Raw genomic sequence first — 25,184 nt, 5'->3', positions numbered from 1 at the left:
TTCCCTTCTTATTCCAGGTCCTGTTACAATTCCCCATCCTGGAATAATAGTGGGACAACATTAGGAACTGTTTAGAGCAGCTGGCCTGTTGATGTAAGGGCTTACTCTTAAATGGTTGGCGTGACGAGTTCAACGTGGGGTCGCAGTACTAGCCAATCCGTAACCACGTGGACGGCGGTCAAGGCTATGTCGCAAATTCCCGTCCTCGCCATCGCCCCTCTGCTGTAAAATTCCGCTGGATTAGTAGCATAACTGGCAACTAATTTGGACATGTCCAATCAAATCTTTGCTCTAGAATGAAAAACCTTGAATACCGTAATGTTAATCGGAATTTTATACACGTCATTCAAATATATATATATTGATTTTACAAAAATACAAATGTTTTTTTTATACAAATAAATAAGATACGAATGTCATAGACAGTGTATGGTTTTCACAAGAGGGTCAACCTTTGCGAAATAATTGGAAATAATAAGAATAAAATAATTTAACATTTGTACAGATTCATAAGTTAGAGAAGCCTGTTGTCATACATTCATTATTTTTAAGTAAAGCCACAATATGGCTCTCAAATGATGGCTGAATCCTATTGGAGGGTATTCTCCATAATAGGAATAACCAATGTGCGTTTTAGTCCCATCACAAAGAGGGACTAAAGTCTTTCCGGGGCCTTTAAACGAGTTCTTGAACGTCACTTGTGTGAGTTCTGAAGACAGGCAATATTTCTTCTTGTGTGTTAAGTCTTGAGGGCCTCCAATGCCAAGGAAATGATCCTCGGCACACTACGGTAGAAGGAATCATTTTCCAATCCGATAAGACTGTAAAAAGTCAGAGGTCGTCCTCCCACAGTAGCTCTGATCCTTGCTTGGTAAAGCCCTCGATCGTTCTTAGAGTTCAGATCCACTAAGATCTGCAACAAAAGACAACCCAAACGTTAATGTTCATCATCATGATCCACTTCATGATAGCTTTTTGAATCTTATAGTTGTGAATAATGAATTCCTACCTCTTGAAAGCTCATCCGGAGGTTCTTGTTTGGGATATTTAGCACCCAGTGGTAGGAGTCTCTCACTTGAGTGACTTGCTGTGAAGTCTCACGGACACCTGGACAAACTTTATGGATAATCCAAGCATTTTAGGACAGTTTTTCTATTTATTTTATAATATTGTGAGCTCTTAAAACAGACCTACCTTTACCACCAGGACTAGGTGTCTGTCTCTTATGAAGAAGGCTTCTTCGTTTTCTTTGTGGGTTTAAAAGATTGCTGAAATGTAGAGTGGATCCAGCTTGAGATGTTGTCTTTTCGAGATTATTATCGATTGTTGGCACTGGGGTTGATACCACAGCTGATAACTTTCTGAGATTGTTCAATTTGCCCAACAAGTCATCATCTGAAGTGGTCATTGTTTCGCTTTTTTTCTCATTATGGGTCTGGGAATCATTGGAGGGTTTTAATTTCTGAATTTCAGTCATTAGGGCTGCAAGAAGTGACCAAGACTTCTTGGATTTTGGGGAAGAAGAAGGATCAGTGTTGATTTGTAGTCCTGTGGAAAATGTTGGAAGGGGAGGTGGATTGTAAGAACGTCCCTGGATATCGGATAAGTCCAGGTGGAGTATGGGCGGGGCAGCTTTGGAGTCCAGTTTGGAGCGTAATGCTGAGATAATATTTAGGTATTCCTTCTCAAGATGAAGTACAGAGTTGTCCCCTGCCTGGAAGAAATATGTATTACCATGAATTATTGACCAGATTAGCCATTAATGGTCTATGGTGATGGTGTCTCATTCTAAGGAATCATAACTAAAAATCCTAAACACCTCCAATGAGGTACATAAATAAATATAATCTCTTGGACCAATTGCTATCTTGTAGCTATTGATTATTGTAAAATACATTTGTAAATATTGTTATACTCTTGTTATGTTTACACAACTAAGTTTGTATTGATGCTTCCTCATTCAAGCAATGTAATGGATATGTACAATACCTCAAATGCATCCAATCTAGTTACATAATGTTCTTATTGTCTTGCTAAAAGTTGAGGGCCAACATTGTTGCTGGCGTGCAATGAATTGCCAGCTACTGACATCAGAGAGTTTTGTCGCCCTGTGAGTTTGCATGCATACACATTGGGAATGCTACACCGTGTTAACAGAATACAAGACATCCTAGCATTCAAGGGTTGGCAAAGCTACAAAAGTGTGTCTGATTGCCTCTATCAGAATCAGCTTTGGGGGAAAATTAGTTAAGGATCCTATTGTAAATTTCAGTTTAAGAAATAGTGTATTTTTTGTTTTGGTACCTGTGAGAAAAGGTTTTCCTCCTGTGTAGAAAAACTATCTTTGGAAGTGTCATTAGGCTGTGTCTCCATATCTTCAGCTATGGTTACCAAGTAATTCTCCCAGTCTTGCACAGAAGGGCCCAAAGCCGTAAAAAAAGCTGGAGGAACTGGAGATGAGCTCTGATCTTCTGGTGTTACAGCACCATCTTGCTGCTCTGCAATGAATAACACAGTTGTTGCAACATCAGGTATTCTAAATTTGTGGGCACTATACTGCATATGGGAACAATAGAAGTGTATATTTTATCAGATATGAAGGAACATTGGCTATTGATTGGATGATAAGTACCTTTGATCTGCACAAGACTGTGATTGCCACCCAAGGCTCTTTTGTCTCTGTTGTGTTGAAAAGCAGTGCTGTAGATGTGTTCCACAAGTTGGGGAAGAGTCTGGGTGAAGAAGGTCAGGTCTACTTTGTCTCTTATGTAGTCTTCGGCGCTCTGGAGGAGGTCGAGTAGAGTCTGCAGGAATGAACGAAGCTCTACGTGCAAGATAGTGTGGGAGGGCATTCATTAGAAAAATGGCATCATCCAAAATCAACAGTTTTCTGATCTATTTTGAAGAATACGTACGACATTTTTTGAATCGGGTGATACATTTGTCCTCTGCCATTCGGCTGCAAGCACTATTTGACTGTCCTTGGGGGCATGTGAGGGTATAGAAGCGACACAGAGTGCCGAATTCTGACCTTTGCTCTTCCTCGGTCATTTCTGTAGTTTTTAGAAGCTCTGAACATGTCGGCTCCCGACTGCCAAATGTCTCTGTGAAGGAATAACAAAAGGAAATTGTTCATAGTTATTGAAGTCATGACAATTGACCTACACAACAGTATTTTGGTTGGCCTCAAACTTACTTTGTATTTCAACCTGAATCCAGTCTGAAAAAGCAGACACACGGGTATAAACTCCGGGTTTGCCTTTCTCTCCGCATCCATCTCCCCATGATGTTATACCATGTAGTTGGAAGCGACCAGAAACTCGGTCCTGGTAGATCAACGGTCCTCCAGAGTCACCCTAGACCAATCACAGAGACCGTAAAGCAAACAATGGTGGGCAAGGTAGTAAAGTGCGTTGGGAGAGTGAAGATCATTACCTACCTGACAGGAGTCGATCCCTCCAGATAGATAACCAGCACACAGCATGGTATTGGTGACCAGTTCTTTTCCCAGTGCATTCTTACAAGTATTCTGAGGCAGTAAGGGTACTTTAGCCTCCATTACAATGTCAGCAGATGGGCCATCTGTGTAGAGATTGTGTATTATTGCTTCCTGGATAACCTTTGAAATGACTTTAGCCTAAATAAATGTCACAGAAGGGCTACTTACCTTCATAAAGAGATCCCCAGCCTGCCACCAGACAAGGACTGCCAGTAGGGAGTTCCACCCCTGAGGGTAGACACACAGGGGTGACACGGTCTGATAGCACCACTGGTGATGTTAACTCCACTAGGGCTATGTCGTTGTTAAAGGTCTTTGGGTTGAACTGTAAGACATTTAAAACACCATAATGTAGATTGAGAACATGTTCTGCTATTTATGCTTTGCATTGCTTATGTGAGAATACCTTAGGATGTGGAATGATCCGGTTGACTTTGAGAATCTGCTCATCAGGGTCAGTCTTGGTAATGTCAAACTCCCCCACCACAGCAGTCCAGTAGCTTTCACTACGGCTCCTGTTTGGGTCAAGAATCAATGGTGAACAAGGATGTAAAAGCTCAGCCTGATAAAAATTCACCTTGTCTTGAGTATATGAACCTTTTGGCTTCGTTTGTTTGAAAATCACTGACTTTGTTTGCATTATATTCTGCTCATAGCACTTATAAAGTGTCCACTGTATGTAAAGTTGTGCATATTTAGCCCTTACCCAGCAAAACAGTGTGCTGCAGTGACCACCCAAGAACTCTCCACCAAGACTCCTCCACACATCAGACCACCATCTAGCTGCAGATTGACCAACCAAGGCCAGCTGCCCGGTGGAGCAGGGGACCCCCCTACGATCCTGGAACGAGGTTGGGTTACGTTGTGCGTCGAGGATGACCTTTGGCCACACACGGCTGCAGGCATAGATACAGATAGACGAATCATCAACAAGTGTTGCTAATTCAACTAGCCACCAGTTGGATCATAAGGATTAAATGGACATTGATCCGTTGGAGAAGTATGTATTGGCTCACCCTGCACATACGTCTGAGTGGCGGGTTCCAGGTTCTGCATTGTGTTAAGCAAGCTGCACTGAAGGACGCGAGCACTGCAACTCTCACCCGTGATTCGGATGCAACTCTCTTTGTCCAAGTTGCCAACTTGACAACGGTGTTGGTAGAAAGCACAGGCCTGGCTCAAGGCCCAACTTCGCTGTGCTTCATCTCGAAGCTTCTGGGCTTTGCTGATGACATCGCAGCTGGGCTCTGTTAAGGCATTGCTGGGAGAAACTGCTGGGGCAGAAATCGAAGAGTTGGTCGGGGTTAATGGGTCATTTACAGAGAGCTGGAATGGATGTGGATCTTACTGCAAGATCCAGAAGGTTGTCCGCAGTCCTGAAACAAACAGGGAGCGCATCCCCTGCATCCCGCCTCTGCTCGAATCCTCTCGGATGATGCTCGATCCAGTGCGGAAAGGGCGCTGGTCATGGCTGCCTCCAGAACCAGAGTGCCACGATCGGACAAAGCTAATAGTGGACACAAAGACCAACAATTAGAATTGAAGGAACTGATATGGACTACTAAATGACAGATTTGGCCTACATCAATTTTGCCAAGGACCAAGATTCATTTTTGCCATTATTGTAGTGTATGGGTCAAAATCTAGGCTGCAAATACTTGCTGGAAATGTTATACATCATGGTTTTATACAGTAGTAATCCACATAACAAATATCTACCGAGCTACATGAAAACCTTCAACTTTGGGTGCATGTTATCCCATGTTTTCAGCAATTTTGTCTCATGCCAAAATCTTAACAGTTTTAGATTACAGCAGTTTTGTGAGGGGGGCGGGAGCGCTCATTTTTTTCTCCTCATGCCGCTCTTTGAGCTTGTTGGCAGAGTGTCGGGAGGCTAGTTCACGCTCAATGCGCCGCCGGGGCTCTCTACAGACACACTTCAATGGGACCGCCGACCCTACTGCTCCCCCCTCTGCGGCCGACAACATCACAGAAAGGACACTGACAACAGAGATACTGATTGAAGTACTTAATTAGAAGGCCGGCGCTGAGCGGGCAGAGGCTGGCAGGCACGGATGGACGGACCCAGGGGGGGCACGGATAGGCAGCCACAGCAAAGCATGGATCTTGCCATGTTACTTTGAGCTTTGTTTGGCTTTTTTTAAACTATAAAATACTATTTCTATTCTATCAACATTTCTATTATTGTGTCTTAAGGGCCCCCAAACAACAGCAAACATGAATCCCCCCTGCTCACTAACTTTTAAAACAATTATTTAAAAATTATGCAAGTTTAGCACATTGAAGCCTATTGAACACTTGTGTTTGTGTATTTTATCGTATTTACTAGATATTAATTACTTTTACCAGCACTTGAGTAGAAAGGAAATACAATGCAATACAGCAGGGGTGCTCATTATGTTGATTGTGATCTACCAGTATATCGCCAAGGTATTATTAGTCGATGGTCAGACGGTAAGATTTGATCCTTCGGGCCTGAACAATGTCTCATTTGTACCATGACATCACAATACTATTTTTTTTGAACATATATGACTTATTTGAAGTCTCATTAGTATATAAGTGTGGTGCCGACAGTCTTGGCTAACATAAATGACCGGTTATAGCGACTTGTCTTTACTGTGATGTTGATATTTAGATTAAGAGACTTCTATGCTTCATTTTGCCGGACTTTGTTGGTGATGAGATGCCTGAGTGACTTCTTGTAAGTTGGCTACTTGAACAAGTTGAATCGTGATAGGTTGGGTCCTTGAAAAGTAGATCTTGGGGTAAAAAAGTAGCCTTCCAAGATTGTATCCATTTAAGTAAATGGTTCCCAACCAGTAGGGAATTGTTATTTTTCTGAAGAACTGCTTAAATAACCTGTCTATGCCAGTGATGTATAGAATCAAGCAAAACTAGGAAAACTGATTCACCACAGAAGGGACAGTCAAACTGTTAATACAAATTGTATACCTTTTGATTATTTCACTGATAGGACAACTTTCTTTGCTGTACAAGACTCATTTTACCAAACACACGTAAACATCATTTTGCGGCAGCTACAGTTGACATGTCATTGCAATTCTTGACTTTCACAATCTACGTATTTACCTTTCAGGGCACTCTGCGGCATCCTGTAGACTTCTCTCCCAGCCGGAGCTGCCAACAAGCAGTCCAAGCCCGTAAGCAACAGTAGAAGCAACGATACAAATACAAGCATGGCGTCAACGCATGGAACGTCAGGTGAGGACAACCGAATGACGCTCGGAGAATGCCGAGGCGATTCTGGCCTTCTGGTCCAGGTGTCTCTACAAAAAGACTTTCTCCCTCCTCCTGATCGTCTCTGGCGCCGCAGGGCATCTGTCTATAAATTTAAGTTGCGGAACAATAACAGGGTTCCTGGTTGCGCCCTCTGGTATATATAGAGTCTCTGGGGGAAACACCAGAATGGGGGAGGAGAGGAAAAGGGGGAGGGAGAGATGCTCCCATGCAGGGGCCAATACACAAACAGATGAATTCATTAAGATGGTGACAGCAAATCGGGCGCAACTTGCCAAAAAGGCTGGACATTACAATGAGGTTTGGTTCTGTGAAAGGAGGCGTATGGGCAAAGGGGGGAGGGAGGTGGGGGTGCCATGGCGGACCCATTGGCTCGGCGGCAGGCAAAGGGGTGTTGTTTGAATCAATTAATGGGAGAGGAAGAGGGAGAAATTTAGAACGATAAGGATATGGGCTGATGTGAAAATGGAGGGGAGGAATGCATCACCGAATGATGGAACGCGGCGTGAGCTCGGCTAATGTCTGACATTCTCAAAGAGGGCTTCTCAAAGGGGGTATTGTCCCTATGAGGATGCCCACATCAAAGGGGTCCCCCCCCCCCCCACCCCTAACTGGGCATCACTGGGCCCGCCAAATGCATTGATCACTTTCACTCTTTTATAGCCTCTATTAAAATATTGTCCGTTCACATCACTTTTGTCTTTCTCTGATGAACTGTCTTTTGTTACATAAAGACGAGAAGGCTCAGGAACATTAAGTGATCGTGTTCTGCTCGTTTGTTCGCACGAACAGCAGATTTTTAGGAATATAAAATGCTTAAAAGTTAGGTTTTCTAACTAAATTCAAGTATATTTGGAGGACTTCTATGTTTTATGCCGTTTTATGCCATTTTTACTTTAAAGTTTCCATATATAATGATAAATATAGACCCAAATAAAGATCTTCTGAGGTTTGCCGGCTATTTGATTGTGTGCAAGGTACCCCGGCCCCCTCCATGCACCCGTGTCGTACACAATGGACCCCCGAGATCTGAGAGCGAACTCAGGCGGGGCGAAACGGGAACGCAAAGCAACAAACAAGCGGCATTCTTTCTTTTCCTCCCTCCATTTTGGCTTTGATGTCCTCCGATTCTCCTACCACATATTTGCATCACATAACATTTAGTACAGTAGTGCCTCGAAATACAAGAGGTCCCATTTGCAGATTTTTAGAGAAACTACAAAGCTAAAAGACTCATTTTCCTCCAAAATAAACTTTTGAAAATTTTCCAGAAGAGTCTACTGCAAAAAAAATGAAGATTAAAGCATTTATAGATGTAATATCTCAATTCTGTCACCAACAATTTCCATATTTTAGCTCTCAGGTTAACAAAGAGCCAAATGTACTCATCAAAAGAGCCACATGTGGCTCCTGAGCCATCCCTACTCCTGGTTTAGGGCGTGTAAAGATACAGCAATACCCGGCAAACATGTTTTTTTCCACCAATAGCAAAAAGATAACACATTGCACCACACTGAGAACCTTAACAACAATCGTGTTGAATAACACCCCAATATTGTCTTCGGTTATGAAACCATTTTCTGCCATTGTCTTCAGTTGGGAAACAATTGAAAAGTAGGTCAGTGGGGTACGGAAGGGAGAAGAAGGAGACGTTCCCAACATGTCAGTGTAGACAGACACTTGAAGCCCGCTGACAATAGTTCAGGCTTCATTGTTTTTCCATCTTGTTCATTAGATCTATTATGACCTCAACCTTTGACATTAACTGTCTTCAAATGTATGCTAACCACTATTTGAATATATGTTTTTTTTTTTACCAAAACTGAACGATAAGGATTTAAATACCAACAAATATACCAAAACGTGGCCTTCTAATAGTCTCAATAATGATGGCTCACATCATTAAGATCTGGTTTACATAGTGACATTCCATCTGAAACAGTCATATCAGTCTCGTTAGATATTTATTTGTTTTTTATTTTCAGTTCCTCCCACTTAACTTTACAATTCACAATCAAAAGTAACATTTTTGGGCATCCACAAGGCTCTAAAAGTAGGGTGGAAATGGATCTGTCTCTATTTGGGTTGCAGCTCTTAAGGGTAGGCTGACATCTTGTGTTCAAATGTTGGAATGTTCAGTAATTGAAAGGTTCTGTACTTGCATATTATACAGTACTTGGATATTAAACAGTACTTAGATATTAAACAGTACTTAGGTATTAAACAGTACTTAGATATTAAACAGTACTTAGATATTAAACAGTACTTAGATATTAAACAGTACTTAGATATTAAACAGTACTTAGATATTAAACTCTCTCTCTTAGATATTAAACTCTCTCATGAATATAATTTTGAGAGCTGGTTTCAACAGTAAACACCATTTGACCAGCGACCATAAGCGACCAAAAGACCGGCGACCAAACGTCCGAGCACCCATCTCCATCAGTGTCCTAAAAATGAAAAAAAAAATGGATTTGAAGTCACTTTTACTGTGGTGTTTGTCATGCAGATTCTTTGCTCACCTACTGTCGCCTACAGCGTCTTTCTGACTGACTCCTACTCCTCCCCTTACACTATCTCACCCGTTATGTCTCTCTTTCTCTCTCTCTCTCTTCGGCAGGGCCATTAGCCGTGAATTATGGTGCCCCTACCATCACAGCCAATTGTCTGGATGAGAAACAGAGTGTGCCTCATTCGCCGTTGTCCTACGTTCGCCTCCGGCCAAGTGACGGACTCGGGATCGCCGTCCAGAAGCTGCTGATCATCTTTTCGGTGTTTATACAAGCAGGTAAAAAGAGGAAAAATGTCACGCCGTCGGCTGGTGATACGTTACGGCGGATTCATATGTCATTTTGCCAGACTGCTCTCAAACTTTGACCTATACATGCAAGTTGTGTGTTGAAATTGTCAGATTTTAATCTTCCTGTAAAGTTACAGTGAGAATATTCGAGAGTCCAACAGTTGCATCTCTGGAAAAGATGGAATTTAATGAGTGTCAGAATGCAGTGGCTGAATATTGCACTATTTGATCATACACAGTGAGTAAGTTTTGACAATTTCTTTGACTTACTTTTATGATTATATTTTTTTTGTCCTTTCAAATATATATTTTTCAATTTCTTCTGTTTTAGTGCTATTTTCTGTGCATGTGCTATTTGCCAAAGGACCAAATCGAAGTGAGTGGAGCAGTTTGGCATCATTAATCGTCTTATTAAAGTTTTCCAACGTAAGTGGCAAATTTAGTTTGGCCTACAAGCCACATCATTGTTGTGATTTTTCTGACAGGGACCCTAATTACTATTAAACTGTTATTATATTGCATAGTTTTACTCTATTCATACCTGTATAAATAGACAGTCATGTTACAATGATTCTAAAATTGTGGTTTGGTACCATTTTTAACACACAAGCCAGACAAAAAAAATCACTGCCTTACAATTCAGTTGTATTAACTTTTAAGTTCACCCAATATTGATTTAGTTGTCTTGATAGTGTCTCCTGTGATCTACCATAAAGAAAAACTGTCAGTTTGTACACAAAAGACCAGAAAGGATTTATTTTAAAAGACAAACAGATACCGAATAATTGCACTTTCCCAGTGTGTGTGTGTGTCAGTTGACCTTAGTTGATTAAAACCAACTGTATTTGCCTGTTAGGAAGTGACAGAACAGTAGCCAGATGGAGACTGTTGATCTTGTTTGAAAGGTAGATGTGAAAAGCCCATTACTGGGACAATGGCAAACATACACACACACACTCATGATGTGTGCTTACATTTGTGCAAATTTGTGTCGGTGGCGCACACTCTCACCCATGGACTAAATAAAAGTCAGTTGGAATAAGTTTACTGGACTTATTATGGATTTTTTGAGGATGATTCGGATATTTGTCTGCGAGGGAAGAATTGTTAGTCAGCTAAATTATTTAGAAATGTACTTTAAATCATATAAAATCGGAATAAAAGTTACTTTTTTGGGTTTAAATTGTATGTTCACCTGCTATTGTTGACATCTCAGTTTGAGGGATAATTCCATCCATAGCAAAAGTGTGTGTTGACCGATGTTAATGATTGACTGAGCTTTAAACACAAAACCACTGGTTGCTAAGAGGATGAGGATAAGGAATAATGCATAAAAACTGCTATGTGTACATGTATAATGTCTTTTAATGTATATTTACATTCCATGTGCAAAGAAAAAACAGTTTTAGCCAAAATCTATGGTTTGCTTTTTTATTGTGGCTAATTCAGGGCTAATTGTTTATGCATAACAAATGGAAAAATAGGTACTACCTACTTAATATGCGTACTTGAGCTCACAGACTATTTGGAATTGTTTTCTAGTCTGAGCTGAAAAGATGGTGGGACTAAGGAACCGCTCCACATGGGATCCATTGCTTCTTAAGTCATCTTGCATCAAATCTTGTGCTATTGGTTGTTCTTTGGGCATCACTGCACATCTCACTTACGCCAATGCTGAGAAAGATCCAGTTGAAGGTGAGTGATGGAGGTAAACAGGTGCATATTTGCATAAACTAATACAAAGTGCAGTTAAGAGGTTTAGAAGAGACTGTGGTGGTAATCACTTCAAAAATACTTAACATGTCAAGTAGGGTTTGATCTTTTTCAGGTTCTGCTGATTAAAAGAAATGGGAATTGACATTGGAAAAATTTGAAGTCTGACATTGAAGTCAATGGGATTTTTTTATTAGCTTTTAGTTTATTCCAGATTTAGATTTGGGATATTTCTCTTGACTTGACGATATTTCGGACCATTTTAGATGTAATATTTAGATTTTTTTTGTATAAATGGATTAAAAGAACTGGATTAAAAGCCCTGAATATTCATTTTTTTATAGAATTTATTTTAGCTTTTTAAAAATATATTTTTAGATTTTACAAAATGATTTTTGAACTAAAAACACAGAAAAAATGATTAAAAAATGACAATTATTGATTTAAAAGGGGGGAATCAGGAAATTTAATATACATCTATACTCTTTATTTTAATTTAATCCTAAAACAGAAAGTCGGCACTCATAATTGACTTTCCCGGGCCACACAAAATGATGCTTCAGGCCAGATTTGGCCCCCGGGCCGCCACTTTGACACATATGCTCTACTATTATAGGTATATTTGTGTACCCGCTCGGAGAAAAAGAGATTGTGGTTGGCTTTGAGGCAGCCATTGCTGGACGTATGATGGGCGTCCAGATCCAGAACCGTGGAAAGTTAAAGGACTGCTGCTCGGACTGCTGCCCCTGCACCGAAGGACGAGAGTGGAATTGCTGTGGAAGCTCAAGCTTGGATCTACAGTGTACCAATGGTCAGCATGTACACCGAGAAATACGTTGTTTTATCATTGTGGCATTAAAATAACCTATTGGTCCCACAGAAGAAACGCTAATATGTCATTTCTCCATTGTTAAATACTTACTGTGTTCAAGTAGTCATGCCAATTGAATCTTTTTGTTCCGTTGAGCTGTCACTTTGTATTTTTTCCTCGCAGGGCACCTCATCTTGGATGAAGATCTAGAAAGAAACACCTTCATTGTGGCCACAGGATTAATAGGTCCATTGGATGTAGTGTCCATCATCATGAAGACCACCATTGAATTGCCGACCTTAGAAAATGGAGCCATCCACATTGTCTACCCAACTATATTAACCCCCATTGTCACACACATGACTTCAAGCAAGAGTGAAACAGGAGGGAAAACGGAAGAAACCGGGTACTCAAAAATTCCCAACCACACTGAATACTCATCAATATTAGTACAATACAGGGAACTCATTTCAATACAATGAGTTAAAAATCAACCACAGAGTTTTATCAGGCAGCCTTTTATTCATTTTAATGTGATTATTATTATTATATTTTTAACTAAATCTCTCCATCCAGCTGTTTTAGTGGCACTTCAGGAAAAGCCGACCGAGTTCTTGATTCTGAACAGCAATACTGTACACATGCCATCTTTACCAGTCCAGCTGCCAGTTTGGTTCCTTATGAGCTCAACTTCCAACTGCTGGTTCGAGGAGCTTGTCTACTAGCTGGTACATTTTTCCTAGACCGCACCCCCACCCCCTTTTTTTTGTTCAATAAATTTCCCCTGTCTTTCTTATTCTTAATTTACCTCAGGATTGGAGAGCCCCACTCATGCCCTGAGAGCAGATGCTGACCCCAGTGCCCAAAGTGCATCGGCCACATATATCACTTTAGCCCAAGAGCATCCCTATGACAGACACATAGAGATCATCCTTCACCTCAGTGGTGAGTAGAGGAGAGTTTTTGTTGGAATATTTTCTGCATATGGGTTGATAAAGTTGTGTAGGTGGCACCTATTTCCATCATAAAATGCAAACTTATGGAACATTTCTCTTATCAAACTCAATATGGTGTCGTATAGTTAACACAATGACAATCATCAAATAGACAGAAAATAAACAGGATCACAATACTCTAATTTTCTAGATACCAGATACCAGATACTAGATACTGTAGACTAGTTACTACTAGATACTGTAGACTAGTTACTACTAGATACTAGATACTATAGACTAGATACTACTAGATATTAGATACTACTAGATACTAGATACTACTAGATATTAGATACTACTAGATACTAGATACTACTAGATACTAGATACTTGATACTATAGACTAGATACTACTAGATACTAGATACTACTAGATACTAGATACTACTAGATACTAGATACTACTAGATACTAGATACTACTAGATACTACTAGATACTAGATACTACTAGATACTAGATACTACTAGATACTAGATACTACTAGATACTTGATACTATAGACTAGATACTACTAGATACTTGATACTATAGACTAGATACTACTAGATACTACTTGATACTTGATACTTCATACTTGATACTAGATACTAAATACTTGAAAAAATGATTTTTTATTCAAGTTTATGATCAAATCAACCACACAGAAAGCACAAATCCTCCTTCATATGTGCCAAACAAGCAAACTTGACATAGAATGTAAAGAGTCAAATATGAATAAGATCCTAAAATATGTTTTTCTGTTAACATTGAATATAATTTCTTGAAAGAACCACACAGCCCACTTGTCATCATCGAGAAAGGAAGGCTTTCCTTCAGCCAATATGGACAGCTCATCCTCTCACGACGTGATTTCATTCGCTCTACCCGCAAAGATTCTGAACCCGAGAAGAAGGTTAGCAAATCCCATGTGATCATTTATTCCCTCATGCAAAAACTTTATTGCATTTAATGTACCACACATGCAGGTGGAGTTTGTACGGAAGCGCTACCACAAGGACATCCTAAACAACCCGGTGTTGATGCTTAATTTTTGTCCCGATTTCTTGGGAGAACCTCTAGAACTAAACAAAGCCACCAGAGAAATCTTCTTCCTTGTTGATTGGAGTGGCTACATCAACGGAAATGGCATCGGTCGCGTTAAAGTCAGTGTTTTTTTTATCTGTCAATCATTAATATTCGATATATTTCAGTATTTCTTCCCATTACTAAAACAAATCTTATTGCTAAATGTCTTGTTCTTGTATCAACAGGAAGCCCTGACAGTGGCGTTTAAGAGTCTCCCTTCCGGCACAATGCTCAACGTTGTGGGCTTCGGCACCCCCATGAAACCTTTGTTCACAGCCAGCAAACTCTGCACAGATGTTAGTTTGGATTTTTTAATTCTCCAAGTACATTCCTTTTTACTTTACTTTGTACTTTATACTTTATTGATGAGTGATGAGTATGTAAATACTTTAGTCCTTTTTTTCTGTTTATATTTCATATGTACTGTTAACGGATGCACTTTTTTATTTGTATCGTATCTTATGCTGACCCGGCCCATCTGTCACATTTTTAAAGTCAATGTCGGCCCCGGGCTGAAAAGTTCGCCCACCCTTAGTGTAGATCTTTTCATCCTTCAACCATGAATCGATAGGAGTTTGTCACCAGTAGACGTCCAATCCATTTAAACTAAGAGACCTGGCAGCAAACGTTGATTCCCTAATGGATCATTTTCCTTGTGGATCATGTTGCCTAAAGGCAGATGTTTTCCAGTCGCGCGGAACGCTACGTTTGAATCTGGCTGGCCTTTAATTAGGCAATAGGTCAATTCTATGGGTTGCCTTAGCAGTAGAGTATCAGGTTTAATCGAGACTAGGATAAACAGTATTTTCACACTCAGTTGACCATATGGTGACCTTTTGCACGTTTTCAACACACCAGTAAGGTGTCCTTTCAGAACCTCCAATCAGCTGTGTTTGTTCCCATTTAGGAAGCTGCTCCTAATGTCTGCATGTTTACCTTAGCTTTATTACACATGCCCTATTTCAATTAGTACTACTTTCTACCTTTACTATGTCACGGGGGCATAAGATATCCAACAGTCATTTTACCTTAGAGTTGATGTTTACTTATACTTTGGTTTGGTTATCTATATGTAGCTGATAGTGCAATGTATTTGTGTTTCAGGTCACTCTGATGCAAGCTCATGAGTATGTTCAAAGGATGAGAGCGGATATGCGAGGTATCAACCTACTTGGGACGCTAACCTGGCTTTATCAGCAACCTATCCAGCGGACGCATCCTCGTCAGGTTTTTATCATTACGGATGGCTCCAAAAATAACGTGGCTAAAGTTTTGGAGCTGGTGCGCAGAAACACTTGTGCTGGAAGGTATGGATACGTTCTATTTCCCTCAGACTAAAAAAAAACTGTTCATTAAGATACACAAGAGACAGTTGCAACTGATTATTCAAACCCAAATTGTATTCCCTGAGAGCATTTCTGGTTTTATAGAGGAATTGTTAAAAGGTTATATTGCTGACGGCCAATTAAAATCAAGAAAATTGGACGATACTTGTGCATTTGTAACACATTTTTAACCACAAAGTGCTTCAAAGGCCAAGTAAGCAAAATGCTGGACTCTGTAGAAATGGAGTGGAAAGTGTGTGCATCTTGAGGCCAATTCACCACAAGGGGAGAAATGAGAAAAAGGCTAGAATATATTTCAGCCCCGCCCATTAATCCTGTTAAGTGCTCTCCTATGCAATAAAAATAAAATCCCACCCTCACCCCATCTCCCCCAGTGATGTACAATAACTCCATTTATGCCTTATTAGTATTCTGCTGCTATACTGACTTTCCTCACAATGTGTGGATATTTATGAAAGTATTTCTCTTGCACCATTTGAAACTTAGCATTTTTAGATGAAGGGGTGGGCAAACTTTTCGGTCCGGGGGGCCACATCGACTTTAAAAATTTGACAGATGGGCTGGGTCAGCACAAGATATGATACATATAAAAAAGTGCATCCGTTAACAGTACATATGAAACATAAACAGAAAAAAAGGACTAAAGTATGAACATACTCATCACTCATCATTAAAGTAAAAAGTATTAAGTACAAAGTAAAGTAAAGGAATGTATTGAGACATTAAAATGTCATTTTAAAAAAGATAGAGGGTCTGTAAAACACGAAAAACAAATAAGATTGGACAGAGCTACTGCCACTGGCTTCCACGTGACGGCGCCATCTTGGGGGGAAAAAAAAAATTTGGACAACGTCGGCGGGCCAGTTTAAAAGGCCTAGGGGCCGTATGTAGCCCGCGGGCCGTAGTTTGCCTGTTTTCGACTGTTTATTTGTGCTTCTACTAAATGAAGCATCCATGCTGTCATGTTTTCGATAATATTGGTCAATAAGATGCAGCGTTTCTCTCCATAATGTCCGCAGATGTTTCGGTTTGGGCTTGGGTTCCCGAGCATGTAGGCGGCTCCTGGAAGGTGTTGCCAAACTAACAGGAGGTACCACAGAATTTTTACAAGAGGAGGAAAGACTTCAGCCTAAGGTCTGTACTACAGCCACCATCCATTGAGTTGATCCATATTTGCTTCTACTTGTAATTTATGACATCTTATCTGTTATATTAGCTTATCAAGTCTCTAAAAAAAGCCCTGGAGCCTGTTTTGACGGATATGCGAATTGACTGGTACTTACCAGAAAACATGGAGGCTCTTCTCTCACCCAATGAAATCCCTGCGCTTTACCCGGGGAACCGCCTGATTGGATATTGCACACTTTATGACATGACGACATTTAAGACTAAAAAGACTGAGGTAAGACAATTGTCCACATTGTTTTGACTACAGAGGCTGTGATAATTTCTTCAAAAAAACTTTTAGTGTCCAGATCCCGTCTCCAAGCGTACACGTAACGCTTCGGTGAGCTCCGTTTTTGGGCCGTCAAATGACGACATCTCACCTCCGACATCTGAGCTCATGCCTGCCGTCACTTGTCCTGAGGGGAACGACCTGGAGGAGGCGCTGAAGGAAATATCCCGAGAAATATCCTCCGAGTTCTCCTGTGCCAAGGACGCTCATCCCAGTGAGTTAAATTTAGGCTTGCAAATGATTGGAGGTTTTCAAGCTACTGTATTTTCACAACTATAAGGCGCACCACATTATAGGGCGCACCACATTATAAGGCGCACCCTCAATGACCCTTAATTTGTTTCCATATATAAGGCGCATTGGATTATAAGGCTATTTTGGAGAGAATTTAAGACTTAAGTGTGCCTTATAGTTGTGAAAATACAGTAAATTTCCATAGGAAGGAAAAGTTATGGCATTGGTTCACATATTCCTCATTTGCACACCACAGTGGAGTGGCCCAGCGATGTGAGAATGAGAATCCAAGAGAGCTCCTACATCCAGGATCAGTACGTCCTGACTCACTGCTCCCTCAGTAGCGAAAGGAGTCTCCCCATACATGTCCATGCCTCGTCAACTTCTGACGCCAAGAGTCGTTTGACTGACTCCGTGTCTCCTGCACCACTCCTGGACACTGGATCTTTACCTCAAGGTCTAGAGAAGATACCCGGTCCAGAACAGAGGTCTTCTTTGTCCCGCTGGGCTGACAGGGGGTGGCGGCAGAACCTCTCGGCCGACATAGGCGGGAAAAAGGTGAACATTTAGACCTTGACTGGTTTTAATTTACAATTCTTTATTCCAACACTGTAGTTTTCCTGTTCTTCTCGTTCTAACAGCATGGTTGTCGTGAGGAATCTCACTGGAGGCCAAAATCCTTGGCTCGTTCTAGCATGGCAGCAAGAAGCTTCTCATCACCACAGGGTGAGCTGGAGATGCATCGCCTCAGGAGAGCTCTGGAAAGGGTTTCCTTCGATCAAACTCTGGGCGGGAGGCTGGATGAAAGTGACGGGGAGACAAAACCGCCAGACACACTTTCACACCGAAGCCTCAACGACTCCAGTGAGTTTCTGCAAATTGCCATCACTATATTTGTGCCCCTCGTATGATTGTCATTGCTAGGCCTTGCAGTCCAAATGGATTGGACATCTATCATTGTTACCGGCAATCAAATCCCAGTTAAAATGGATTTTGTGTTTACTATTGGTGTCAATGAGTCAGGACGTCTGATTTTATTTTATTTTATGTTTTCTACTAGTAATAATAATAATATTCGGACATAGGCTTTGTCATCATCATTGACTCAACAAACAGCAAAAAGCCTAATTGTCATCATACCCAGAAACTGCTTATGACGAAATTGATAATGTTGTTGTGTTGGCAGATACACAAAAAAGTCACTGTATCACATTCTATTTTTTTTTTTGATAGGTGGACTCCTTTTCCCCGCCTCTCCTCTGGACTGGGACAACTTCACAGACCCAGAGTACCTTTTCACCGCAGTTCCCCTGGAGGATCCCCCTCCAGGGCAATGCCGTTCCCTCATTCACGGCTTCCTAGGCGGTCGACCCGTTTCCTGGGAAGTCACCGTGAACTTGGACCACCTTTTGGCCCCTAACGACCGTAGGGCCACAGTGGTGGAAGGGTGTAAAAGCAAAGGAGGTGGAATAGAAAGAGAATCTTGGGAGGAGATCATTCACCAGCTGACTGCTCGCTCTGTTATAAGAGACTTTGAGAGAATGGCGGAGAGGGAGAATCAAACAGGACATGGTTGAGTTTCAATTGAACCATAAACGTACTTTACGTATGTTGATAGTACTATCATCTTGTGTCTTTTAGGTTCAGCAAGACGGTATCGTGTGAAGGCCATCCAGACCAGTAAACATTGCAACATCACCTCCATGTATACGACCTTCACCATTATTGACAGCAACCCGAATAAAAGCATCCAGGAAGGCTCAGAGGTCCAAAATTCAGGTGTGCCTACCTATATACTTAAATATATGCGCCAATTCACTGAAGCTGTACAAAGTTTTAAATGAACATATTTCAGATGGATGGGTATAACACCAAACCCTTTGTTTACTATCCTATAACTATTGTATTTTTACGACTATAAGGCGCACCTCATTTAAAGGCGCGTCAATGAATGATACATTCTAATTTTTTTCCCCATATGTAAAGCACACTGGATTATAAGACGCCCTGTCTATTTTGGAGAACATTTAAGACTTTTAAGTGCGCCTTATAGTTGTGAAAATACGGTAAACGAATACTTTTAATCTGATTAATATCTGTTGTAAGCAATAGTGTCACTTTAGGGTTGGTTTTAGGAAGCAGTCGCAGTTTCCAGTCAAGCAGTCGCAAGCAGGAAACTTATTCTGCCGGTGTGAGCAGAAGACCGATCAGTAGAGATTGCGAAGAGGGTCAAGACACTTGGAACTCTACAGGTAGACAAAATAGATTTCTATTATGATTTTTTTTTTTGTCAAGACATCAGCCATTTTTCTTTCTCTCAGACAAAGATGACACTCCCACTTCACCCTGTAGCCTTGCATCCTGTGACTCTAGTAAGTGCTGTCAAAAACAACTATATTTCAGTTGTTTTTCAAAAATATATATATATTTTTTATTTCTAGAGAGCACTGTGTCCATCTTTAGAACAAATTGTACCCCAATATTTCGCCTTTACAAACACTTTTGCCATTTACGCCCCTTCCTTTTAGAGTAAACCTATACAAATGTACTTCATCTGGATTAAACTGATTTCTCAGGTGCCTTCAGCGGTGGCGCCTCAATAACAACAGGCCCATCATCCACTCGTTCTCAGCGTTCTATCGAGAGCAGGTCGATGGAGAGTTTCTTTGGGACCAGGTAATTTCGCATCGGGGCCCAATGTCAGTCTAGTCCACATAAAATCCTCATTCGCACAACTCTTCCAGGTTTCCCCTTGGCAGACTCAGGTCTTCAATTTCATCAGGACGACAGGCTCCTCTCAAATCCCACTGCTTATCTGCGGAAACTGACAAACAAACTGAGAACGACCCTCCAGACTATCTGCCCCTGGTGAGTCTACAACAGAACCTCACAAGCCCATCTTCTTCAACCTCTAAGCTTTTTCTTCCCAGGTTCACCTTCAGTTAGCCTCTGGAGCTTTCCTGCTCACCGAAATGTACGCCAACTGCGTCCAGATCTCCTCAGACCGCCTAAAACGGGCGTCCCCTTACAGCCTTCACCGTCGCAGCTTCAGCCCGCCATTCCGCTGCACATCCCCTAGCGCTCCTTCATTATCCTCCTCCACCAAAACTCCCAGTCAACACCACGTCACCTTTTCACCTTCCTCCTGCTCTCTGGCCAAAAAAACAGCGCCACCTTTCCACCACACACCAGATGACACCCCATTAATGCTAGAACCTAAACTTCGCAGAAGACAACCATCTGACCGAGACCCCGTCACCTTCTCCCCGGATTTCCCCGGTTCCGAGGAAGGCTCTTTAGAACCACCAGGCGGAAATTCTGCCGGCCAAGCGGATAGTGGTCGCGGGTCGGAGATTGACGTAGGCGGGGGTCCTTCACTAGAGCCGCCCTACCTTCAGGTGAGTTGTCAGTCGGCCGAGGACGACGTGGAAGGCTCCAGTTGGGCGACCGCGGTAGCCCTGGCTTGGTTGGAACACCGCTGTGCCGGATATTTCATGGAGTGGGAACTAGTGGCGGCTAAAGCGGACTTCTGGCTACGTGGCCTGGACTTACCTGAGGGGTTGGACTTAGCTGGGCTGAGGGGTGCTGCCAGACAACTCTTCCTGCTACTGCGCCATTGGGATGAGAACATTAAATTTAACATGCTGTGTTATAATCCCAATAATATGTGAGATAAAGATTCATGGGGATTTATTTAGGTTATCTCTATGGAAGCTGAGCCAGATCTAATTTTCCATTTCAACCATGTGACGGAAAATAACAACGTGCCAAGTTCTTTGTGAGTTATGGGCTGACCTTTGATGGTGATAGATGTCCAGTTCATTTGAAGCAGGAGGTACGGCAGGGTCAAGTGTATTGATGTGTACTGTCCTCAGTGGTACACCGTTAAGATCATAATGCTTGTTATGCAAATCACATAAATGCCTTAGTAACGTTCAATATCATTTTTAAAGGGAACGTTTTAATATGCCAAATCTTGAGTTATGAAAGGGAACCAACTTTTTGGGAAAATAAACTCCCAATATTATAGATCTGAACTCCTTTTTCTACTGTCGACATGAAAAAGAGAAGACACAAAAGTGATTGTTTTCATATTCTTTATATTCATTTACAAAATGGGACCTGTTTCGGTCATCGTTGTGTCCTGATAAGTTGCTTCTATGACATCCCTAGATTACTAGAAGCTACATTCAGTCATTGTTTGATCAGAACAAGTTTGACCTAATCCTGCAAGTGCTTCAAAAAGAAGACATCATGCTTAAATTTCACATTAGGATGCAGCTTGACATTCTACCAAATGAGTAAAAAAAATGAACCTGATATATTTCTGACTTAACTTTTCCAAGTATATTTGCTTGATTCCACTCATTTCTTTGACAGTTGAATCATACCACTGTGCTATGATGCATTTTTCTTATAAAACGTGATGTATTTTACTCATGTTTTCTTCTGTTATACTGCAGTTCTTCCAAAAGCCATTCAATGGCCACCTCAGTTTAGTGATGAATTATCATGTGACAAATTCTTCTTTCATAAGTCAAAGAATGAAACCTGAATATCCAAATCTTTCTCTTTGTACCTGCATGATGGTGAACACACTCCATTAGCTTTTGTCACTCTTAGAATACGATACTTAGAGGTAAACAAGGCTTCTTGGGGGAAAAAACAACAACCAAAAGTCCAGCTAAGTCGTTAGGCATGTGCCTCATTGGCATTTGTCCTTGACTGGTGCTTTTCTTTGCGTAACAGATGGAGCAAAAGGACTCAGCCACAGACTGAAGAAAATGACCAGGTGACATATGTGGAGGGCTACTGAACTGCTGCATGTTGAAGGGTAAGTGTTCCATGATAGCTCCACCAGACCAAGTATGAGGACCCTAAAACACAAGTGTTGTTGTTGTTATATCACATTTTGTGGGTGTGTTAAATTTCATTTTTTATGTTCCTCACCTGAGAAGATGAGCCATCTTTTTAAGTCCTCCACTCCAAAGCAGGTAGGGTAATGTGTGGAAGTACCAAACATAGAATTGATAATGTAATGAGCGACTGAAACACATTCCGATGAAGTTGGAAGTGAAGAGGATAAGGACGATCTGTGATTGGCTGTTAAGGCCTATACATTTTTTTTAATGAATGTACAAATATTTTCCATGGCATGCCATATGTAGAAAATGTGAAGAATAAGTGCAATTGAAGAACTTTGTGGTATTGATAGAAAAAACATGGAGATATGTAATACACCATGTGTTATATTGAGTTGACACTACATCACAATCACCTTTTTTTCTTATCTCTGCAACTTAACGTGTAGATTAAGGAAAAGTGTAAAGACGAAGAGATTCCACATTACCAAGAGGAAAGGAATGTGGAGGAAAGTTTGTGTTTGCGCCAATATCTTAGACTAAGTTGTATATGAAGGATATGGTTGGCTGTGTTTTTCGGTGCCGGGTCTTTCCTCTTGCCAGGCTCCTTTAAGAGTTCTAATGGGCTTTCCGCAGACCTTAGAAGAAGTATATATTGTATAAAAATAACATTTTCATACATTGTCATTTATTAAATGGAGTACTATATGTCTCACCTCTTCCAGCGAAGGAGGGCGAAAAGCAGGAGGCTCAACAGGTGAGCTGCCAGCAGAAGAAAGTGGAAGTAGCGGTTCAAAAAAAGCCACTCTGGCAGAAAGCGCCAGTTGACCGTCCATTTGAACATGAATTGGCGCCCTAAATCGAACGCCCCACTCATGTAGCCAATGGGATTCTCCAGGAGGAAAGGCAGACCTAACAAGACCTGCAAATTGACAAAGGTTAGTAACAATGATGGGTAATAACACATGTCATGTAGCGTAGAATATATAGAATATTTACCTGTATACTTGCACATATAGCAAGTTTGGGTATTGTCCTCATTAAACCAAACTCAGACAGCAGGAGGAAAAGTAATCCCGGGGCAAAGAGGAGAACGTTCATTTTCACAGACACGGCTAAACTGTCAGAAAGAGAGGAAGAGTAGACTGTAAATTGAATTACTGGCTTTTTATACTTACATACACGTATATTCAGACTCATAGATAGGCAATATATAGGCATAGGCAATACTTGCCTGTAAACGACGCATCCCAAGGACCAGTGGCCGTCAATAAAAAGGTTCACCGCTGCAAAAAGTAACATCATAGCCACAGGGTCGTTGAACAAACGTAGTACAAAGATCGAGTGAATCCGGTAGGAGGCACAGCACATGAAGAAGAAGACATAGGGAGGAACCTAGGGAAAACATCAAAAAAAAAATAATGATGGGCCGGGTCAGCACAAGATATGATACATATAAAAAAGTGCATCCGTTAACAGTACATATGAAACATCAACAGAAAAAAGGGACTAAAGTATTAACATACTCATCATTTAAGTCAAAAGTATAAAGTAAAAAGTCAAGTAAAAAGGAATGTATTAAGGAATATCACCTTTTTAGTGCGGCAGTATATTCTGAAGACTAAAAGCAGAGTGATGAGGTAGAACACGGCAAAAATGTATTGGCCCAAGCGGATGTTGGCTCCAGAACTGGTGATGTAGTAAAGAGCAGTAAAGATGTACACAAAACCGGCCGGATATCTGCGATAATAAGAAAGTCCATTTTCAATTCTGTATTTTTTCCATTTTTAATTCCCAAAAGTTTAGAAGGACTTACACCAAGGGGCCAGTATCTCCTTTAAGCTGGGTGTAGTCATAGGTACCGTTGATTACTCCTTCCACTTCATCCATATAAGCCTTCCAATCAATTTCAGTGTCTGGGAAAAAAAACAATAGAAACTAATATTAGGGATTTATACACCAACTTGTTGATACATCTAACACATTCTCTATAATTAAAAAAAACAACAACACGTGGACTTAGATGTTCACAAATGTGTGATAAATGACTGGTCATAAGGTTGAGAAAACATCCCATTATTAACTTCTACACAGGTATGTGAATAACCACTAGTGGGCTAGCTGCAGGTGTGTAATTTGATTGTTATTTTTTTTACATTTAATAATTGGTAAGGTGATATTTTTGTTCGACCTGAATTCATAGTGGCCTTATTCAGATCTAAACAATGATAGTGGGGCAGAATGGACTATGTAGGTGATTTTGTAACATAATATATTCCTCAACAATGTATCTGTTCATCAAATATAGTGATAAACATGGATTCTGACTTCATGTACAAATAAACCATTATATCTACTTAATGCCAATCATTCATAAGAATGACTAAACTGCACGTTTTTAACATTACTACTATTATTAATACTGTAAAAGAAAATTATTTTCTGTGATTTTTTTCCCCATTTTAAAGTGTCTTTTCTCAAAAGTTAGGAAATCCCAAACTAAATAGTCACTTCCCAATCGTTAAAGCTTGATCATTTAAATATTAAGAAATAAAAAAGATCTACATTTGAAGGACGCAAGTGTAGTCATAAGGAATGCCATGCGTCGACTGTAAATTCCATTTGACAGGTGGGTGTCTTCATGTTGAAGCTAAGGCTAGCCTTGTAGCATGCACACACGTCCGCAAAAAGGGAATGGCGCAATAGCATGCTAACTAGCCCCGAGCTACTTACATGACACTTTCTGAATGACCCACACATTGATCCCAATTTCTAGGAGCCACAAAACGGAAACAACTAAAAAGGTGTACTCGGTCTTGAAGAGGATTAAATGTTTTTCCAGCCATAAAGTCTGGAATGTCGCCCACAGGGGAGACGCGTTGCCAGGAGGTTTTTTCCTCGCATGAGCCATTGCTAACTTGCTAAGCGAGGTGACGTGATTCACAAATACGCATGCGCGACTAAACTTGACGGTGACGTCATTTGGAGAGGTGGGATGAATAGATTTGAATATGCCATTAGTTATTGCGACAACTGAACAGCAGGGGGAGACTGTGGCATGAAAGTGGTTAGAATGGACAAAGGGTGGTTTTAAGTGAAAACAAGAGGCTTTAATG

General features: G+C 40.9%; 3 protein-coding genes across 3 annotated transcripts; 1 reads left to right on the top strand and 2 right to left on the bottom strand.

Moving 5' to 3' along the window:
- Positions 1–325: 325 nt before the first annotated feature.
- Positions 326–7,043, bottom strand: prss56 (serine protease 56). Its single transcript, XM_077724515.1, has 14 exons — positions 6,614–7,043; positions 4,848–5,006; positions 4,516–4,773; positions 4,206–4,395; positions 3,906–4,014; positions 3,668–3,824; positions 3,440–3,582; positions 3,197–3,356; positions 2,916–3,104; positions 2,633–2,824; positions 2,305–2,498; positions 1,195–1,714; positions 1,010–1,116; positions 326–913 (listed from the first exon to the last, which is right to left on the bottom strand). Exons 1-14 carry the CDS (start codon positions 6,720–6,722, stop codon positions 740–742), a joined length of 2,661 nt encoding a protein of 886 aa, XP_077580641.1. The 5' UTR covers positions 6,723–7,043; the 3' UTR covers positions 326–739.
- vwa5b2 (von Willebrand factor A domain containing 5B2) lies at positions 6,053–21,359 on the top strand. The gene is made up of 26 exons (XM_077724511.1): positions 6,053–6,224; positions 6,621–6,745; positions 9,405–9,572; positions 9,716–9,822; positions 9,916–10,010; positions 11,127–11,279; positions 11,914–12,108; positions 12,292–12,514; positions 12,676–12,836; positions 12,922–13,053; positions 13,873–13,997; positions 14,071–14,247; positions 14,356–14,466; positions 15,275–15,477; positions 16,536–16,650; positions 16,733–16,918; positions 16,985–17,186; positions 17,463–17,764; positions 17,848–18,070; positions 18,440–18,778; positions 18,848–18,985; positions 19,330–19,458; positions 19,528–19,578; positions 19,783–19,882; positions 19,951–20,074; positions 20,137–21,359. The coding sequence occupies exons 6-26, from the start codon at positions 11,141–11,143 to the stop codon at positions 20,875–20,877; spliced, it is 4,116 nt and encodes a 1,371-aa protein (XP_077580637.1). The 5' UTR covers positions 6,053–6,224; positions 6,621–6,745; positions 9,405–9,572; positions 9,716–9,822; positions 9,916–10,010; positions 11,127–11,140; the 3' UTR covers positions 20,878–21,359.
- Positions 21,305–25,032, bottom strand: alg3 (ALG3 alpha-1,3- mannosyltransferase). The gene is made up of 9 exons (XM_077724510.1): positions 24,802–25,032; positions 23,885–23,984; positions 23,661–23,808; positions 23,303–23,463; positions 23,068–23,188; positions 22,785–22,990; positions 22,631–22,706; positions 22,157–22,302; positions 21,305–22,083 (listed from the first exon to the last, which is right to left on the bottom strand). Exons 1-9 carry the CDS (start codon positions 24,977–24,979, stop codon positions 21,912–21,914), a joined length of 1,308 nt encoding a protein of 435 aa, XP_077580636.1. The 5' UTR covers positions 24,980–25,032; the 3' UTR covers positions 21,305–21,911.
- Between the last annotated feature and the right edge of the window lie 152 nt (positions 25,033–25,184).

Source organism: Stigmatopora nigra, chromosome 9 (assembly GCF_051989575.1).
Source record: "Stigmatopora nigra isolate UIUO_SnigA chromosome 9, RoL_Snig_1.1, whole genome shotgun sequence".
In the NCBI taxonomy this organism is placed as follows: Eukaryota; Metazoa; Chordata; class Actinopteri; order Syngnathiformes; family Syngnathidae; genus Stigmatopora; species Stigmatopora nigra.
This window is presented reverse-complemented; position numbering and strand designations above follow the sequence as displayed.

Bases quoted from the DNA above. Each gene is read 5' to 3' on its own strand.
- alg3 (XM_077724510.1), bottom strand. From the start codon at position 24,979: ATGGCTCATGCGAGGAAAAAACCTCCTGGCAACGCGTCTCCCCTGTGG. The intron at 23,985-24,801 runs GTAAGTAGCTCG...TTTTTTTCCCAG, and splicing joins GGTCATTCAGAAAGTGTCAT to ACACTGAAATTGATTGGAAG. The intron at 22,084-22,156 runs GTGAGGAACATA...CTTGTGTTTTAG, and splicing joins AAGATGGCTCATCTTCTCAG to GGTCCTCATACTTGGTCTGG.
- prss56 (XM_077724515.1), bottom strand. From the start codon at position 6,722: ATGCTTGTATTTGTATCGTTGCTTCTACTGTTGCTTACGGGCTTGGAC. The intron at 3,825-3,905 runs GTATTCTCACAT...AATGTCTTACAG, and splicing joins GGATCATTCCACATCCTAAG to TTCAACCCAAAGACCTTTAA. The intron at 3,105-3,196 runs GTAAGTTTGAGG...ATTCCTTCACAG, and splicing joins GATTCAGGTTGAAATACAAA to AGACATTTGGCAGTCGGGAG.
- vwa5b2 (XM_077724511.1), top strand. From the start codon at position 11,141: ATGGTGGGACTAAGGAACCGCTCCACATGGGATCCATTGCTTCTTAAG. The intron at 16,919-16,984 runs GTAAGACAATTG...AAAAACTTTTAG, and splicing joins TTAAGACTAAAAAGACTGAG to TGTCCAGATCCCGTCTCCAA. The intron at 17,765-17,847 runs GTGAACATTTAG...TCGTTCTAACAG, and splicing joins CCGACATAGGCGGGAAAAAG to CATGGTTGTCGTGAGGAATC.